Source organism: Atractosteus spatula, chromosome 4 (assembly GCF_055471065.1).
Source record: "Atractosteus spatula isolate fAtrSpa1 chromosome 4, fAtrSpa1.hap1, whole genome shotgun sequence".
Taxonomy (NCBI): Eukaryota; Metazoa; Chordata; class Actinopteri; order Semionotiformes; family Lepisosteidae; genus Atractosteus; species Atractosteus spatula.
Window position 1 is genome coordinate 7958642 of NC_142709.1, and position 19777 is coordinate 7978418.

The window sequence follows — 19777 nt, forward strand, 5'->3', positions numbered from 1 at the left end:
GTGTGTGGGCCTGTATACTATGTAAAACCTACAAATACCATTATTTTCTTCAGCAGATACAGTCCATTGAAAATGCTACAGTTGACGATGAGTACAGTATCTCAAAGACAACACAAAGTCAAAATACATGATCATAATGTATCTCAGATGTACAGGAATAAATCACCAGTAAACCAACAAGCGACCACATGATACAGTTGTTGAAGTTACAGTAATTACCATAATCACAACAGCCATCTGAATAAATATTCGTTTTTATTCAGTATTAAAAGGAAAGTCCCTTGGGCTTTCAAAATTGTGCTTTCACCCTGCATAATCTTGTGAAGATTTCCAGTGCTTATTCTGAAAAACTTACATGAATATATACTTGCCCAAGTAAGAAATAAAACGGATGTGTACCAAAGGCACAATTTAATTCCAGCTTTTTGCAGCTCTCCCTTGGTGGGAGTCTAAACCTTTTGAAAATGCCAAAGATCAATGCCACACTCTGACTCCGTTCAATAGCACCACTGGGAGCATCAGCAACCTTTTGAAAAATCCCACCCCATCAAAGTGTTAATGTGCTTCATGGGGTAAAACCATTGAAACAAGCCATTTGCGTTATATTCCATTTGGGCATATATTCCATTGAAAAACATTATCAGTGTTCAGTATCAACCAATTCCTCCTCCTTATTTCAGTTTTTTTTCTTTGACCTATCAGCATGAGCTGTATACCCCAGTGCTCCAAGCACTGGTTTTTCACAAGCATCATTCATAAAAATAAACCAGACAATCAATGCAAAGGTGATTGCCTGTTTTCTTTCAATTTATTCAAATAAATGGAATTGTTTTTTTGTTATTGTTTTGGTATCACCAGAAAACAAAGACTATGATGCATACCTGTCTTACACCAAAGTGGACCCTGAACAATGGGGTCAAGAAACTAGAGAAGAGGAACGCTTTGCTCTTGAAATCTTGCCTGATGTCCTGGAAAAGCACTATGGGTATAAACTCTTCATTCCTGAAAGGGATTTGATTCCAACTGGAAGTAAGTACACTATGTGTTTGTGTGGGTATGATGTGTTGAGATTCATTCCTCTTTAATGTTTCTTTAATGTTGCCACCAACTCATGCAGCATATTTAAAAGCTAAACAGAACTTTGTTTTATTTTTGGAGAAAAGTGTAACTCAAAGAGCCTTGAAATTAAATAAACAATTTTAATGTACTATTCTATAGAATTAATGTAGAACACCAAAGCAGCTTGCTTTTTATGCCTTATACAGTATACTATGCTAAAAATGCTCATTTGTAGCCAAGCAATGTTCCAGTCAAATGGGAAATGTCCAACCCTTTGCATTCCTACAGAAATTTCAATTATTTTGAATACTAAAACAGTATGCATATTATTTTGTGTAATTTCTACTTAAAGTTGCTCAAAAGCAATTCTGTACACGTTTGATTGTTGATATTGATTTTCTTAAAGGGCCTTTGAGTATAAGAACCATTCTATTTTTTTCAAAAATAAAATGTAAGCTTACTTGCTCAGAATTCACTTTGTAAATTGCCATCACTACATCATTATATTGTCTCTGTCCTTAAATGTGGTTTATATTGTGTAAAAGATGCCTTTTTTCCACAGTATTGGCATTTTGAATATTGGTATCCATGAATTTTACAAATAAAGCATGTATAATTCATTGCAAGTCAAACTGTCCATGTCTTCACCTGACAACATCAGATCCTTTTTTAAGTTTACCTACAAAGTGCCTTTGTGCAGTTCAGATTCTTTTTATTACCATAATGGGCTTAAAGCAGGTAAGAGCATGCAATCTTAGGAAAACCATGTACAGTAACATGTTACAATATAGGTACAACTGTTATTTTTTAAAGAAAACTGAGATATATATTTCAAAAACAAATGCATAGCATACGTCTTACATGTGGAAGAATGTGTTATCCTACAGTATGTGCTTCAGATGATGAGTAAACCATTATCATAACCTATTGTACATATAGTAGTCAGACCAGCAGTTTTTATGTTGAGTAGCAGTTAATAAAATATAAAGAGTTTTGTCTCTTGTGTTTATATACTGTACCTTAGTACTTGCCTAGCCTAAAATATATGTGTTTATGTATTATGAAGTTTATGAACCGTAAACAAATCTCATATGTGAGTATACTGGTTTATGTTGCCATCTTCAGGAAAATTCTCTTTGTAACACCCCCCATGGAAAACTATGAGACTTGATGAAACACTAATTCCATTCACAACTGGATTCTGTTGCATTTTATCCAACAATAATAAAACCCTGTATGAATTTTAGTTATTTCAGAATTCACATTAGAGAATTCACATTAGAGAGCCAATTAGACTTGATCCCAAATCTTCTATGAAGAGATCCAGCACTGCATCATCTTTTCTGTAACAACTATGCTTTAACTGCAGCTGAAGCTTCGCTATCTTGTCTGCATTGTCTTATATTATGTTAACAAGGATGCCCATTGCAGGGTAGCTGCTTAGCTCTCCTTTCTCACAGTTATCTCGTGATTGTTTTTGTTATCATCCTTGCCTGTGTGTAACCTTGCCTGTCTCTGCTTTATCATGCTTTGTCATGTTCTACACTGCTTTGCCTTTATGCAAGTGAGTCACAGTACTTGCTACGTGACTTATTTGTGTGGTTTTCTGGGGACAGTTATTCTTAATGCGGGATGTGTGGTTGCAACACCCCAGGTGGGAATAGTGTGTGAAGTCTTTATTCTAATAATGGGAAGAATGATTGGTTTACTTTTACAAACATTCTAATTAGAATCCTTTCAAGAAATTTGTTTGTCGGAAATTTGATTTGGACTTTGAATGATATTGTTAGGATTCAGTTTACTTACTGTATATTCATTAAGTCTTCTGTGTATTCATGTCTCACTTCCAGAGACAGCTAAACGTACAAAGTGGTGCTTACACTAAAATAACGGTAATCAGATATTGATTATATTATGCATTGATCTCAATCTTCCAATAATCTATCACATGAACTTGAGGTAAGCTATACACAATCAGCCAGTATGAAGAGTCATAAGAGCTAGTCCGTCACATTTACCCATCAAATCTAATTTACTCATTGTCATCATTGACTTTTCTCTTTCCTCTCTACACATCACTAAGGCTACTTTTTGTAGTACAAAGTTCAGATCTATCAAAATAAAATATCAGAACTGTCAAGAGCTAAATAAAACAAATGACCTTCTCTCATCTGAATACTTTAACCATTATAACCATTAGCTTAAAACAAAATGACTAAGGCTGCCTTAGAACTGTGTTTCTGCATAAAGAAGAAGAAACACTGAGTAGGAGAGTAGGAGAATACAAAATGTCTAAAACATTTGCAATGGGGTGAGTATTGAATCATAAAATATATTACTCATTATTTAGAACTTATCAGAATCACTTGCATAACCAACCTAAGCATGATGGAGCTGAGTTTTTCACGTCACTGAGACATACTGTATTGAGGGTGTTAGTTCAGCAGGTAAACAAATTTACTAGCATGCATGATAAGACGTGATAGAAGACACATGAAATAAGTATGAACCTGACATTTCGATGTTTAATAAATGAATAGCTTCAACATTGTCCTTTTCGGAGTTTCAGAAAAGAATGTGAAATAGATATGCTCAGACAAAGGGAAGAATGAAGGTAGATTTTATTTAATATATTTTATACACTACATTTATACAGATTCTAATTTCATTCATTTTGAATTCCAAAAATACAGCACGGTAGTTTAGAATACAATTGGATATTAAAACCGTATATTTATCTTTAGAACAGTTGTTGCAAATCATCCCACATTAAGCAATAAATTGGCATGGCTGTGTGCTTGAGAAAGAGAAAAAGGAACAAGAAAAAGCATAGTTTATTTCAGTGTTATGTAAGTCCCCTTGCTATTTCTCTGATGCACTTCTGCAATCTTCTGATCATAGTTTGAATGTTAAAATATTTATGTTTAGGTTTCACCAATGATCATTACGAGGATCCAAGACTGCTTAGAGGTATTTTTTCCCCAGCCTTTCTGACTGCCTGTGATAAAATTTTCACTTGTGTCAGCAACCGTAATGTGCTTTCCCAATAAACAGATAATTTGGGACCAATGTTCCCCACTGAGTTTAAAGCTGAACAGGGTCCTGAATTACGTGTTTGTAAACATAAGGTTCAATTACACGAACCAGAGATATTTGACTTATTGTTTCAAAGTGATTCCTTTGTTGTTGGCATTCATATTCATCAGTTTTCTTTGTACAAAACCAAACAGCTCAGTAGTCTGCAGGGATGAAAAATAAGAAATCAAAAATTTGCTGCTTGAGAGTGCCCCCAAACTATGTAGTACAAGCTGCTGAAAAAGCTATGATTTCCGAGAACAAGGCATCTCATTTGAAGTATTCTTTGATTGAACAAAACAAAACAGAAGTGCTTTTAACCTGTTAAGGAACAGGCATTTGCCTCTGTTCTCTATATTCCCGAAATGAAACAATCTCTAGAAGCCAATTTCTCAGGGCAGACAGCTGGAAATAAAGCTGTGTTTGATGGTTGAACTCTCTTTTACCATCTCCACTAACATTGCTGTGATTAGTCTAGAAGCAAAACCAATTATAGCAATTTCAAGCAGAGGGCTTAAATAACTAAATGTTCAGCATTTTTGTATTGCTGGAGAAATAAAAATATATATATTTATCATTTTATTGTAGCTTATAAATACTTAAAGTATTTAGTTTTGTAAAACTGACAAGGTAGCAATTAAACAATAAAGAATGATTTCATCTGAAGGCATATATATATATGGTATTCAGTGCAAAAAATGTTTTTACATTGGAGCTCTGATCAACTAGCTTAAAGTAGCTTTTTATTCTATTTAAACTTTATTTCAGTTAGAATATTTGGGGTTGGAATCTATCATTTCTTTGGCTACGTGTTACTGTATATGTCTGTTTTTTCGGAATTATCTGTACCTCAGAATGAGCTTGTGACATAAAAGACACAGCTGCACAAAACCATTGGTCACTAGAAACCACTACTAATTTAACTAGTTAGACTGTATTTCCTATGAAGAGTAACTGTTGAGAATATGTTGTTTTTTATTAGTATTTCACCAGGCTAGTATCTAAATAGCATGTGTAGTTGCTCTTACTGTTGCTGTTATACAGTATATTTTAAGAATCAATGCATCATCTCTGATTTCAAACACCACAATAATATATTTTCTTGAAACACATTACTATTATATGGTATTGAATAGGGTGTTACAGAATGCAACTGACAGAAGTAACGTTTCATTTTTATCACATACTGTAGTTCCTTCACTCTGCTTATCAGGGGCACACATTAGGTAGCTGTCTTACTCAGGTAAGCTTGGCTGTCTTTAGAAGTCTTTATAAGGTTTGGGACAAGGTATTAAAATATTAAAATACAAATTTTTCACAGCCTTGAGACATGTTCCAGGTACTAAGAAAAAAAACAGAAATTCTCCGTATATCCAAGCTATTGTGGGTATGTTTACGATAGTTGAAAAAATGAAACAGGCTGTATTCTGTACCACTTTATTCTGCTAAGTACTGCATTTGTGAGTGCATGTCCACCTTGTCTTGTGTGACTTTAACCTTCGAGCCTTACCGTTAAGTTATCTGCTTGAAAAATTATAAAGAAAAGCTTCAAGCTTTTCGTTCTTCCACATTCTCCAAGACAATTTGAGCCAGCTTGAAGAGGTCAGGCGTTATTTCATCTTTTTTTATTTCCCATTTCTTCACAGCGTACATCGAAGACGTGGCCAGGTGCGTGGACCAGAGCAAGAGATTAATAATAGTGATGACCCCCAGCTATGTGGTGAGGAGAGGCTGGAGCATCTTCGAGCTGGAGACACGACTCCGCAACATGCTGGTCACGGGGGAAATCAAGGTCATTCTGATCGAATGCACTGAGCTCCGAGGGATAATGAACTACCAGGAGGTGGAGGCCCTCAAGCATACCATCAAGCTACTGACTGTTATCAAGTGGCATGGACCGAAGTGCAACAAGCTCAATTCCAAGTTCTGGAAACACTTACAGTATGAAATGCCCTTTAAGAGAATAGAGCCCATCCTTGCACACGAGCAAGTGCTGGACGTGAGTGAGCAAGGGCCCTTCGGCGAACTCCAGACGGTGTCCGCCATCTCCATGGCAGCTGCCACCTCCACCGCTCTTGCCACAGCCCATCCAGACCTGCGCTCCACCTTCCACAACACCTACCACACTCAAATGCGGCAGAAACATTACTACCGCAGCTACGAATATGACGTACCTCCCACTGGCACCTTGCCCCCCCTTACCACATTGGGAAACCAGCATACCTACTGCAACATCCCTATGACACTCATTAACGGGCAGAGACCACAGTCCAAATCGCCCAGGGAACAGAATCTGGAGGAGGCTCATACAAACAGTGCAGTGCTGCCCCTGCTGCCGCGAGAGACCAGTATATCCAGCGTCATTTGGTGACAGCAAAGATACTGTAGGCGATCGCTTGGTTTTCCCTGACGTTCATGGAAACTTGCAGCCTGGTGCTCAGAACTGGGACCTTGACTGCTGCTGTTGTACTTGCACCACAATCCACAGGAAAAAAAATAAAAATATTAAAATAAAAAAACACCCAAACACATGCACAGATCCACACACAGATAAAACACACACAAGGAAAACAGGGTCTTGTACATATATTTGCAATTTCTTTGTAGCATCGGTGTCTTCCTGTTTTTTTTCACATTTGTTGCCTCTATTATGCATTATTACTTTGTTTTACATATCATCCAAATCTAAATATTCCTAGTTTCGTTTGTTTTGTTTTATAATATGGAGATTGAACAGCAGGTTTGTAAGGTAGTAGAATGGACTGTTGTATTTTTATTTCCTGACTTACTGTAGTTTAGAGCCAGTTTGATTTTTTTTGTTAACATCTTTTTGATTGCCTGGACGAAGCTGTGTTTTACTCGAAGGAGCAACATCCTTTTTTGTTGGCGTATGTAGGGTGTGTATATCTAGTTTTAAGTGACTACTTTAAAAAATAGATTATGCAAAAGGTAAAGCAGCTTGAAAGTAATATTTCTTCCCGTATGAAAGAGCTTGAAAATGTGCTGGGGAGTGGTGCTAGAATTCATCTCCCTCCAGCTTGTTTTAACTGACGGTATATTTGAGCAACAACTGTCTCAAAATCTTAAAATTTTGTATTAAAAACAGCATTGCTGTTTAGGTTGATAGTAAAACTTCTCACCTAAAACTTCTGTAGATTATTTTAAAAAAAGTATATTTTTATAACAAATGCATTTGCTTGGAGAGTCATAATTATTCACACTTCATACAACACAAGTGAAATGAAAGATGATACATGCATTATACCAGTTTTGTGCATTTACTACTTTGCAACATGATTGCGAGATCGTTAAGCCAACAAAGTGGATTTTGAGTCCTTCACTAAATGTCCTCGTTCTAATTTAAGATAAAAAGTAAATATGTTTTGATGTTTTGGTCAAGTCCTTGAAATATCATTTCCTAAGAATGATTTTCACATGTTAAATCATGGTAGGGAAAAAGTAAATTTGTGTTTGAAAGACTTTTTTTAATCACCTATTGAGGTGTAATTTATGAGTATGCATAGCAACTAGATATGTGTTCTATATATAAAAAACACAATTCACACTCTGGAAAAAAATGATTATCTCTATAGAAACAGTCATTATTAGTTTCCTTAACCACTTTCACTGCACATTAAAATCCTTGACCTCAATTTAGTGCCTCCCTTTTAATCCACTTACAACTGCTCCTATCTGTACATTTTCAAACTGCCATGACTTTGTGATGTTCTTAGGCAGAGGTTTGCATTATCCAATCTCCCAGCTATGCACACCTGTCTGTTCTCTTTCACGGCTGAGTGTTCTTCATTCAACATTTTCAGGCACGACTGGAGTTAACGTAGATAATTTATCTCTAACTTGAAAAAGATGAGGGTGAATACAGCCCTCTGTTGATTTGGTTAATGCGTCTGTATTGTCAAGGCATGGTAATTGCTGAGTCATGTGTAGGAAACCAATCCCAAGTGAGATTTTGGGTGCTAAAATGCTTTTATCCCACGTAATGTAAGAAAAAAATTAATCATAATGCAAAACTGGCACACCACCTTTAGATACTACATTGGGCTGCAGAAGACACCAGAGGAGCTTCTGAGCTCATCAGGCAAGATGTCAGTGTTTGTCGGTTCTATGCTGTGGTGGTAAGTAACAAAGAGCACTGAAGAGAGTACTGATGCCCATTGCACCTGTGAGACCAAGTCATGGACACATTACGATCAGCATCCTCGGAGTGCTGCAAGTCTTTAAAATTCTTGAAATGCTCATAATAATTCATGTAGCCCTTCTCTGAAGGTGGTGAACCCTTTCTGAACATTTTCCTCTATTTATAGACCACAGTTCAACAAATTTCAACTGGTGTTCTATCCTAGTAATTGATACAATTCAAAATTCTCAACCCAATGAATACACCAGTCAACAGGTTCCTGGAATTAAAACAAGCTTGTTACTCCCAGCTGGGGGTTCTAGGTAGCATAAAGAGGTTATGATTGATGACATTGGGGAAACATAAAACATTTATTATTATTTCTTCTGTTTTTTTCCCAAAATTGCTTTCATGTGTGTTCAGGCTGCTGGGTAAAGTTGATTGTATTTTTCACAGTGGTTGCTAAGATGCACTAAAATATACTAAATTCTATTTTGTATGTACAGGCAGAAAACACTCCTACTGTAGGTGTACTGTACCTGCGTAATACAGAGACACCAATTTTATTTTAACCAATTGTGTAAATATGAGAATGGAAATGATAAGAAGACAATCTAGCCACATTCATAAACCAATGTTTGCATTCTCTAGTTCAGTGGCAAATAGTTTTTTTTGTTATAATATACAGCACAGAATTATCCTAGGCACTTTGACTTTCACAATTCTGCAACTAAAGGATAAGGTTCTGTTTGTCTATCTTGTTTTTGTTTCTTTTTCTGTTCCTGCAATGTTAATTGAAAACAGAACTTAATAATAAAATCAAAAAAATTAATTCTTTTTTACTGGAATATTCATCCCATGTCACACTACTTGGAGCACCCACAGAACATTATATTTTGTGAATTCATCTTTTGAAACGAGAGATTCATGGTTCTAGACAATGCTGCTTAAACCTTATTTAAATTTTGAACAATGTAGCTGAAGGCAATACTTTGAATCCGTTAGTCTGTATATAAAGCAAATAAAAGGTGAAAGGCCATCTCTAGATATAAAGAACATTTTATTAAGAAAATCAACCACTTCATATAAGAAATCATTAATCCATACATTGGAAATTGAGTCACAATTCATTTGGTAAAGGATGTAAACTACTACAAATAGTAAATATACCAAACATTGCTTTTTGAGGTCTAATGGTTTTTGATAAATCTACACTTCTGGAATGGGTCCTGCATGTTCTGATTCTTCCAGCAAGTAGTCTGAAGTGCTGTTCAGGATGCTCTGACTATGTCATATGGCATCAGACAGATGTCATTTTCAACTGGGGTATTTATGCCTTCTATTGCAATACTTTTATTCTTTGATGTCAAAATGTGAAAAAGGGTATACAACAATTATAAAAAGACTAAAGTGATTTTAATTTATTGCTTGTTTTTTTCACTGTACATGACAAGAGTCTCTTCCACTTTTTTCAGAAATTAAACAAAAGGTTTCTTCCCTTTCAGCTTTCCAACTTTTGGGGGGAAAAGAAAGAGGCTTAAGCTACTACAAAAGAAACACACTCACAGGGTAAGCAGTTAATTTATTGGGAGAAACATGACATCACTGGTATGTGACAAGAAATGTGTATTGTACCTTCAGTAGTACACGCTCATGCCCTGAATAATAAAATTGCCTTTCCACCTTTTCTGAACTGAGAAAGTACTGTACATTCCCTTTCAAAATCAGCTGCCATAATGAAGCTGAGAGATGTGGACCTATGCAGAGAGCAGTGTAGTCAGGATCTCCGGAGACAGTGGCATTTCCCTGCAAAGTTGTAGCCCTTGGCAGTACCTTACTGAAACTGTCTTCATAGTCCCAGCTGCATTGCATAATTTTAGGGTAAAAGTACAAGGAGATCTATATAAAAACGAACTGGGTTTCTTTCTCATTGACTACAAAAAAACATTTGTCATTAGCTACTACTACAGCATACCCTTATAATTCTTAAAAAGCCAGGTATGAATGTTATTTTCAGTGTAAGTCTTGTTTGTTTCAGATTTGTTTTCTTCTTCGATTCAGAATTCTGTGCAAATTGTCACCTCACAAAAAAGGTAGCAGAGTGGGAAATAAACTAATTCCTCGGTGTTCAGTTCAGACCGCATGTGTCGAAATTAATTCTACTACATTGCAAAGGAAAAGGCTAATTTGCTTTCCTTGAATAAACTGTTTGTTAAAAAGAGGTTGATTAAATGAAAAGACAATCCCTTTCCACTTACATTTATGAGCATGCGACGGATGTCATGCATATTTGATGCATGTCTCAGACGAAAGCAAGCCGCTTCAAGTGCGTTGTTCTGCTCTCGTTTCCCAGTTGAAAAAAACCTTTGCTTTGCCCGTCTTCTATCCCCACAGAGCAAACACAGTTGGCCTGAATGGAATATGTCTTACCATAAGACAAATGATCATTTTTTTTGATATTTTAAAAATATTAATCATCCCAGACAATGCACTGTATTCTCGGAACTTCCACAGATTTGTTTTGTCTTACTCAGAATTTGGTATGCGGAGAAAAAAAGAGAATTTTTTGTTATAAAGGACTTGTAACATAATTTTAAACTAAAATGTTTTGCCCTGGGTTTTTGTGCCAAAGAAAATCGTGCAAATTCCTGTCACAAATGTAGTACCATTGGCTTTGCATTGGGTACCCCCCTTACAATCTATTAAATAGGTATATCTGTATATCTAATTAAATAACTGTTAAACTACATCAAGCATGGTAAAATCTCACTTCTAAGACCACTTTGCTTCAGTGTTTAAGAACAGAAGTAGGTAATTAAGTTAAATAACAATGGTTTGCCATTAAAATCAACGATATTGAGTCGTTTTTGACAAGCTTGTCTCCATTCTGATCAATAACTAAACCAATCTACAGTATTATGCAAGATGTAATTGTTTCAGATAATATAGATCTTTCGCCTCTAAGGCACCGTTCAAATTTTTTAATCCAGTTGATTACAGGCTGCCAATTTGCGCTGTGTACCTTTCTGAACACTTTTCAACTAGGCGATTCAGTGATTCTCCAACCTCCATCCCCATAATAATAATTCGTTAATTACTTGAACCTAACATTTTCTGCAAGTACACTGAAACACCTCTGAGACTGGCGTGGGCAGTCTCAGGGTCCCACCTCCAGTGAGTATATAATTGGTATTTCTTGTATAGGAGAGGACCACCTGCTGCCTGGTAAATATTTGCCTCAAACTCAGAACAAAGAAATTCATATTATTTGTTTTTCTGAAGCATCTTCATATGATGTGCAGAACTGTTTTTGACCTTTCATGCTCTGAAAAGAAATGAAATATGTAATTGCAGCTTTGCGAGTTGCTTCTTTGTTCTCAAAAACCAGGAGAGAGTTCCATCTTTAAGAACATATATCGAAAATATTGCCCATTTCCCTATACATTTCTCCCAGTTGTTTCCTTTAGGTTGTGGCCTTATTTTGTGTTTTATTTTGACGAAGACAGAAATGCTGTAGATACATCTGAAATGAAGCTACTATAAAAAATGACTTCCAGAAGTTGATATATACAGTACAGTACAGTAGTGGTGTTGGATACTGAGAATAATTTATTTTGATCATTCATGTAAATTATATGAATTTTCTTTTCTTGACAGTTCACATCACGCTCACTGGAATATAAAGGCTGTTTTGAAGCAAACATAAAAATACTTTTGCAAAACTGTCAGAATTCAGTATTCCATATACTGTTCTTCACATTATAGCATAGTACAGGGATGTCAAATGGTCTGGCTCTGGGAAGCCAGTGAGTTGGAGTGTTTTCATTGCACCTCAGCTGTTAACAAAGTAGTCATCTGCTTACTAACTTAAACTGGTATAATTTAACAGCTTCCACAAGTTCTTCAGGTCCTGCTGCTTTAAAGAGACCTTGCAAACCTGCAGCCACGCCAGCAATCCAGGACCAGGATTGGACACACCAGTGTTTAGAGTGTGAAAGGTGAACACATGGTTCAACAATATGGATGGCCTCTGTAGCTACAGTACATACCTTGTCAAGTATGCTAAATAATGTATAAAATCATTTTCTACACTATTTACAGTGCCTTGCGAAAGTATTCGGCCCCCTTGAACTTTTCAACCTTTTGCCACATTTCAGGCTTCAAACATAAAGATATAAATTTTTTATTTTATGTGAAGAATCACCAACAAGTGGGACACAATTGTGAAGTGGAACGAAATCTATTGGATTTTTGAAACTTTTTTAACTAATAAAAAAATGAAAAGTGGGGCGTGCAAAATTATTCGGCCCCTTTACTTTCAGTGCAGCAAACTCACTCCAGAAGTTCAGCGAGGATCTCTGAATGATCCAATGTTGTCCTAAATGACTGATGGTGATAAATAGAATCCACCTGTGTGTAATCAAGTCTCTGTATAAATGCACCTGCTCTGTGATAGTCTCAAGGTTCTGTTGAAAGCGCAGAGAGCATCATGAAGACCAAGGAACACACCAGGCAGGTCCGTAATACTGTTGTGGAGAAGTTTAAAGCCGGATTTGGATACAAAAAGATTTCCCAAGCTTCAAACATCCCAAGGAGCACTGTGCAAGCGATCATCTTGAAATGGAAGGAGTATCAGACCACTGCAAATCTACCAAGACCTGGCCGTCCCTCTAAACTTTCAGCTCAGACAAGGAGAAGACTGATCAGAGATGCAGCCAAGAGGCCCATGATCACTCTGGATGAACTGCAGAGAACTACAGCTGAGGTGGGAGAGTCTGTCCATAGGACAACAATCAGTCTTACACTGTACAAATCTGGCCTTTATGGAAGAGTGGCAAGAAGAAAGCCATTTCTCAAAGATATCCATAAAAAGTCTCGTCTAAAGTTTGCCACAAGCCACCTGGGAGACACCCCAAACATGTGGAAGAAGGTGCTCTGGTCAGATGAAACCAAAATCGAACTTTTTGGCCACAATGCAAAACGATATGTTTGGCGTAAAAGCAACACAGCTCATCACCCTCAACACACCATCCCCACTGTCAAACATGGTGGTGGCAGCATCATGGTTTGGGCCTGCTTTTCTTCAGCAGGGACAGGGAAGATGGTTAAAATTGAGGGGAAGATGGATGCAGCCAAATACAGGACCATTCTGGATGAAAACCTGTTGGAGTCTGCAAAAGACCTGAAACTGGGACGGAGATTTATCTTCCAACAAGACAATGATCCCAAACATACAGCAAAATCTACAAAGGAATGGTTCACAAATAAACGTATCCAGGTGTTTGAATGGCCAAGTCAAAGTCCAGACCTGAATCTAATCGAGAATCTGTGGAAAGAGCTGAAAACTGCTGTTCACAAACGCTCTCCATCCAACCTCACTGAGCTCGAGCTGTTTTGCAAGGAAGAATGGGCAAGAATTTCAGTCTCTCGATGTGCAAAACTGATAGAGACATACCCCAAGCGACTTGCAGCTGTAATCGCAGCAAAAGGTGGCTCTACAAAGTATTAACGCAAGGGGGCCGAATAATTTTGCACGCCCCACTTTTCATTTTTTTATTAGTTAAAAAAGTTTCAAAAATCCAATAGATTTCGTTCCACTTCACAATTGTGTCCCACTTGTTGGTGATTCTTCACATAAAATAAAAAAATTTTATCTTTATGTTTAAAGCCTGAAATGTGGCAAAAGGTTGAAAAGTTCAAGGGGGCCGAATACTTTCGCAAGGCACTGTAGCTACTTCAAATATATGTAACATGCAGGACTGAAAATGCCTTTTGAAATAATTATTTTTTTAGAAAAACAGAAAGAAAAGCAGAACAAATATTTCACCACCATACAATTGCAGCTTTATGAAAGCAACAAGGAGATGTCAGCAAGCATCAATCTGAATGACCAGAGGCCAGAAGCCATTGGAGAGAGATGATGAAGGGGGAAGAGCTTTTGTGTGTCTTGTGAGGCTGATGAATATGTAGTGGGAGTGGTCTGATGGTACAGGCCGGGTATCCCAACAGGAGCTGCAGTTGTCCAGCCACGAGATGAGAAATACCTGGATGAGGAGCTACACTAGAAAGTCACTAGAAAGAGTTCAGTACTGTAGGTCAGGTATGAGTGGAATCTCCGGACGGAAGAAATCTGGAATCACAGATGAGATGTGGTCTGAACATGTGTCAGAAGATTGGAAAGACATATTTGAGTATCATCAGCCTTTTGAAATAATTCTCTTTTTTTATAAAAGAGAGAAATGCAGAAAAAAACACAATACAATTGCAGCTTTGTGAAAGCAACAAGAGATGTCAGATGACAGATGTCATCAATCTGAATTCATATATCACATAATATCACATAACCAGCACATAACCAATATGAATCATCACAAAACAACGTGAGGATATGATGGGACCAAGCTGATATACAGAGAAAAGAGGTGCAGGTTGAGCACAGACATCTCAGGGACCCCAGCTGATCATTTCTGTGACACAAAAAACACTACAGTACCTCTCTGTGACACTTAGCAGTACCTTTCTGAATGGTAAAATGTGCACCAACTTAGGGCAGTGCCATTGAAGCCAAGTTTGGTAAGAGTACCGATGAGGATCTGGTAACTCAGGCACCACAGAGAGATCAACAAGGACCTGATCAGTGGAGAGAGAGGTGGCTCTAATACAGTATAAAAGCCTCTGTAACTGACATGAAAGTAGTCTCTGTTGAGTGTCCAGGCTTGAAGCCTGACTGATTCAGAGCAAGGGCACCATTCTGTGAGAGACGTTTGGACGGTATTGTGGACTGGAAGGATTTGAGAGCGACAGGCCTGTTTTTCTGAAGGACAAGGAGAACTGATGAGGGTTCCTTAAGTAGTGGTGTGACATGTCTGCTTGAAAGATAGGCTGATATGTCCTGTAGATGGGGAGATATTGAGAATGGAGAAAATGAATGGGAGTAGGATGTCCCTCGCTTTGTATTCTGGCTAATGATATGAATAGAGTGGAAAGACTATCAGGGATATTTTAGTTACATGTAAAACAAAATGCAATACTCTCAAGAACTTCTGTCTGGTTGCTGCTAAGACCCTTTGGAAAGTAGTATCCCTAAGGTTTGGTATAAATGATTATATTTTTAAGTGCTGTTTGTTGTTTAAGGCATACAAATCTTGTTTGTAAATATGTACAGCTTGCATGGAATGTCTTCCAGACATAAAAGTCAGGCAGGTGGTACAGTGGTCTGGAGGTGTTTGTCACTAGAAAGAGTTGACAAATAGTTTAAGAAATATTTGTTTTGAAGCCAACCACCAATTTGACTTTTTAATTCAGCATTCAAATTAAAAACATTAAGTGAGCCGTATAGCACATGCAAGGAATTATGTCCAAGATACCAAGTTACCTTGTCAATGTCCTTTCTGACAATTATTTTAATTCAAACCTATTTGAAGTCCTACAGGGCTATTGTATTAAAAATATTTGAAAGTCTAAGTGTTCTTAAAAGGCAAACTAAAATTGGAAGTATCAGCACCATGCAACATGTTAACAGGCTTAGCCCAAAATCAGTCATTAATGAAAAATGGAAGGCCATCATGAAACAAATAAATCTCATTTTTATGTTTTATAATATCCCTAAAAATTGTATTAATTTCTGCCTGTACTGTACTTTAAACTAATTTGCCAGCTGGCAGATATTTCTATCCAAGACAGTACATATTCTGAATGGTTCTCTGAAATTCCTCTCTAGACAGATATTTGTCATGCCAACTAACTATACTTAAATTTCAATAGCTCTTAGAAAGAATTTTCAAAGTGCTATGAAAAGGATGGATAGAGATTTTGTTGCAGCCTAATGCTCCATGGACTTTATGATGCCTCTTCTGTAAGCATCCCAAAAAAAACTCATTTTTTTTAGGAGTGTTCTTTTCTTTAAAGTTTAGTTAACCATACTGATAATAATATGTGTTGACCCCAAATCAATACCAAATAACATTTTCAGAAGAGAACAATGAAAATTAGGACAAAGTTAATTTGATATTAATTTTTCCAATCTTCAGTACTGATGATTTAGAGCCCTGAAGCCATGTTCAAATGAGGGCAACAAGCTCTCTATTCACAGATATAAAGGCCTTTGGTGATCACCTATACACCCAACAGATTCACCATACACAATCAACACATTAACTTGACTACCTGTACTGTTAAAACTAAGAATTTGCTGCATATTTGTGATATAAGAAAACTGAATTTTAGGAAAAACAAATTACATTTTGGGAATTGTCTTTGCTCAGTAAAGCTGGGCTCTACAAGATTTTCAAGACATTATCTGATGTGATAATGTGTTTTTTCCTTCTCACCTCACTTAAATAAGAGAAATCCAATACATACAGCGAAACTAACCAGAGTTATGTTGTGCTATGTTGTAATAAAGTTAACACCTCATTTCCTGAGGCATGCAAATTTCTCAAAATGTAAGCTAGTGTTTATGAACCCCACTAAAAATAATTTTTATGTATCCAATGGGTCCTTGAAGTTTTATGTTTTGATGAACTTTAATAGAAGCAATGAAAAAATAATAATAAAAATGAACAAATTTAACTTTTATATGCTACAGTCACACGTAGAGCAAGAAATACAATATTTTTATAGGATAAGAAAAGGTTACATCCTCTGTAACTAAATTATCGCCATTGGCTTTTCGTCTGCTCCTTAAATTTTAGAGAATAATTAAATGTGTTCGTAGCACTTCAACGGAAAATGCCTATTTTTAAAAATAATAAAAATGAACATGCTCATAGAAGGGTTAGAAAATTTAGAATAGGCTTTAATTTAAGTTGATACCAAACTTCAATCACCAGGTTATCATCTGCACTTGGTTTTTTTTTTTTATTTGACTTTATTCACAAGGGGAAAATACCAATATCTGAATAAAAATGCTGCATGGTAGCAATATACATTAGATATATAGTGTTTTGTATTTGCAATGCTTACTGTAAACCCTAACTAAAAAAAGGAAAAGAAGGCCTTATTCCTAAAAGGATTAAAGGGATATAAAAGGCAAGTTATACTAGAAAGGTTGGTTCAAGTTTTTTTAAAAAACAACTATTGACTCTCCACTTACAATGGAATTTCTTTAAAATTTATAAGAGTTCATGATCCAATGAATACAGTAGGTCAAAGCACAATGTGTACCTTGTATAGAACTTGTATAATAATCGCAAAAATTATAATATTTGGTGTGAGTTTTCTTTAGATTGGATGTTTGAATAAACAAAATGTGATCCTTTAATACATTTGAATATTTATATAAAAAACTCTTACTCTAAATGCAAAATAGTTAAATTTTTTTAAATTATTTTTTTCTGTGAAATGCATAAAATAGAACACTATAATAAAACTAAATACATAAAGGTGTATGCACATCAGTTGCGTTTTATATAGTATGGTGATATTTTGCTTAGGTAACAAGTTTACTTTTAGTAAAGTTTACATTTTTTTGTGGCTTTGTTAAGCCATTGCATAATGATTGCCGAAAAAGTCACAAAGGTTGATCCATTTTCACGGAACAGACAAAACAAAGATAAAAGGATGAGAAATAGATTGCACAGTTGCACAGACAGGTCTTTTTAACTTTTTCTGGACCACTCCACTGGCAGAACTAATCCACAGCCAGGTCTTTGATTATTTTAGTTGATCAGTTTAACAAATAAATTGTTAGTTGGATTAAACTGCACTGTTTGCTTTCATTTCATTTTTTTTTAATAATGTGTTCCAAATATATGAAAGAAGTCATGGGTGTCACAGAGGTGTTGTTGACTTCTAGGTCCTAGGACACCCTCTGTGTGAAATCTGCATGCTCTCCCTACATATGCATGTTTTTTTAGATTTCTTGTTTCCTCCAGCCTTCAAAAGAACCGGTAGCTAGGATAACTTGTGTCCCATTCAGGAAGTAGTTCCTCCTTGCCCACTGTGTCTGTCAGGATAAATTCCCTCTGACTCACTGTAACCCTTTATGTGGATAGTCGACAAATGGATGATAGTCATTTTACAGCTTTAATTTTAACATGGCCAAAACTTTAAAGCTCTACAGCACACCAGTTTACTAGATGAAATACATGCAGCCTCTTGGATAAGTTTCTACACCTCAGTGTGATGGTGGCATTGTTGGTTAAAATAAATACACGTTATGTCCCACAGTGACTGAAAACAGTTGTGATCAGAACCTTGGAGTTTGTTTTGCAAGTAATTTTGTTATTCTACTGTAGCTGTGGTTTAAATCAAGAAATAATGTCATGTCATGAGTACCACTAGTTTTATTACTGCGTGAGTGTACTGTGGAATATTAAAGGAACTCATAACATCATTATTAACTGTTAAACTAAACAGGCATGAGTCTTATTCCTTCAGGTTTTGCTCATGTACAGTAAGGAGGCTTTGGATTTTTGAGACAATTACACAGAGGATCAAACTGATTTCATTAGGTTCATCAAACCCCAACACAATAACATGAAATACAAATAACCAGCTATTTATTGAGCTTCCATTCTACCCTGCAGTCACTACCTCTCAAAATGAGACTGAAACAGCGAGAGAAAGAGAATGATGCCATTCTCAGAGAATGATGATTCTGTTTTGAATTATTATGCTTATTACATTGGAGGGACTGATTTTGCAATTTCAGAGCAGCCCAAATTGCTCAGTGAAAAAGCCTCCTGCTTCATTTACATTTTGCATAATTACAATATTATGTGAGATTTGTTTATGATTTTATAATGAGAAATTGCTAAGAATGTTTGCCTTAATATGGCAATCCACTTGCCTCAAATATCTGACATGGATGTTTCATACTCGTACAGTAAATATTTTGCAAGTCATAAACAAATAGTATGATGACTAAACATTGGCAATTAAACAAGCATCAGCTCTTTTCTACTACATCTGTTTGTGTACATCAATTTGTCACAGCTCACTAACATTAAAAATGGCTAGCCTTTTCATATAGAACAATAACATGACCGCTTTTTCAAATACAATAGGCAAGACAATTCAATATGCATCATCCTGATAAACGAGATTGTGTTGCAACTTGCAGCTGTCCTGTATATTCATTTAGTAATGTGTGTAGTAACTACATGTCTGTTGACCATTTTAGATCAGTTTGGTTTGAAGGCAGATCTAATGAAACAACAATTATTAATGGCAAAAACATTTTTTATAACTGTCTAATTCTTTTTTAGAAAAGTACAACTGCTTAATTAAGTATTCTGTTGGACTTTGCATTGGGCTGTGAAATTATTAGTTATTGCTTTGAAATAACTGCCTCCCTTACAGATCCACACAAAAAAAAATAACATAGCGTGCCTGTGTAGAGAGAAAGCAATCAAAGTTATGTCCCAATCACACAACGGAATCAAAAAATATCAGTGGCTGCCAGTGAAAAGATTGGAACAATTTAGTTTTTTAAATTGATTAAAACAAGCAATTGTTGTGTTCAAAAAGTTATTTTTGATTATTTTTGCTGTTTTGTTTCAT

At 36.1% G+C, this 19777-nt stretch overlaps 1 protein-coding gene across 1 annotated transcript in view; it reads left to right on the forward strand.

Moving 5' to 3' along the window:
- The window catches only part of LOC148835753 (interleukin-1 receptor accessory protein-like 1), a 48685-nt gene extending 40904 nt beyond the window's left edge, over nucleotides 1–7781 (forward strand). The window contains exons 4-5 of the mRNA XM_088913947.1: nucleotides 859–1029; nucleotides 5781–7781. Coding sequence (XP_088770073.1) covers nucleotides 859–1029; nucleotides 5781–6505 — 896 coding nt within the window. The 3' untranslated portion in view covers nucleotides 6506–7781. The remainder of the gene's footprint in view (nucleotides 1–858; nucleotides 1030–5780) is intronic.
- The last annotated feature ends 11996 nt before the right edge of the window (nucleotides 7782–19777 follow it).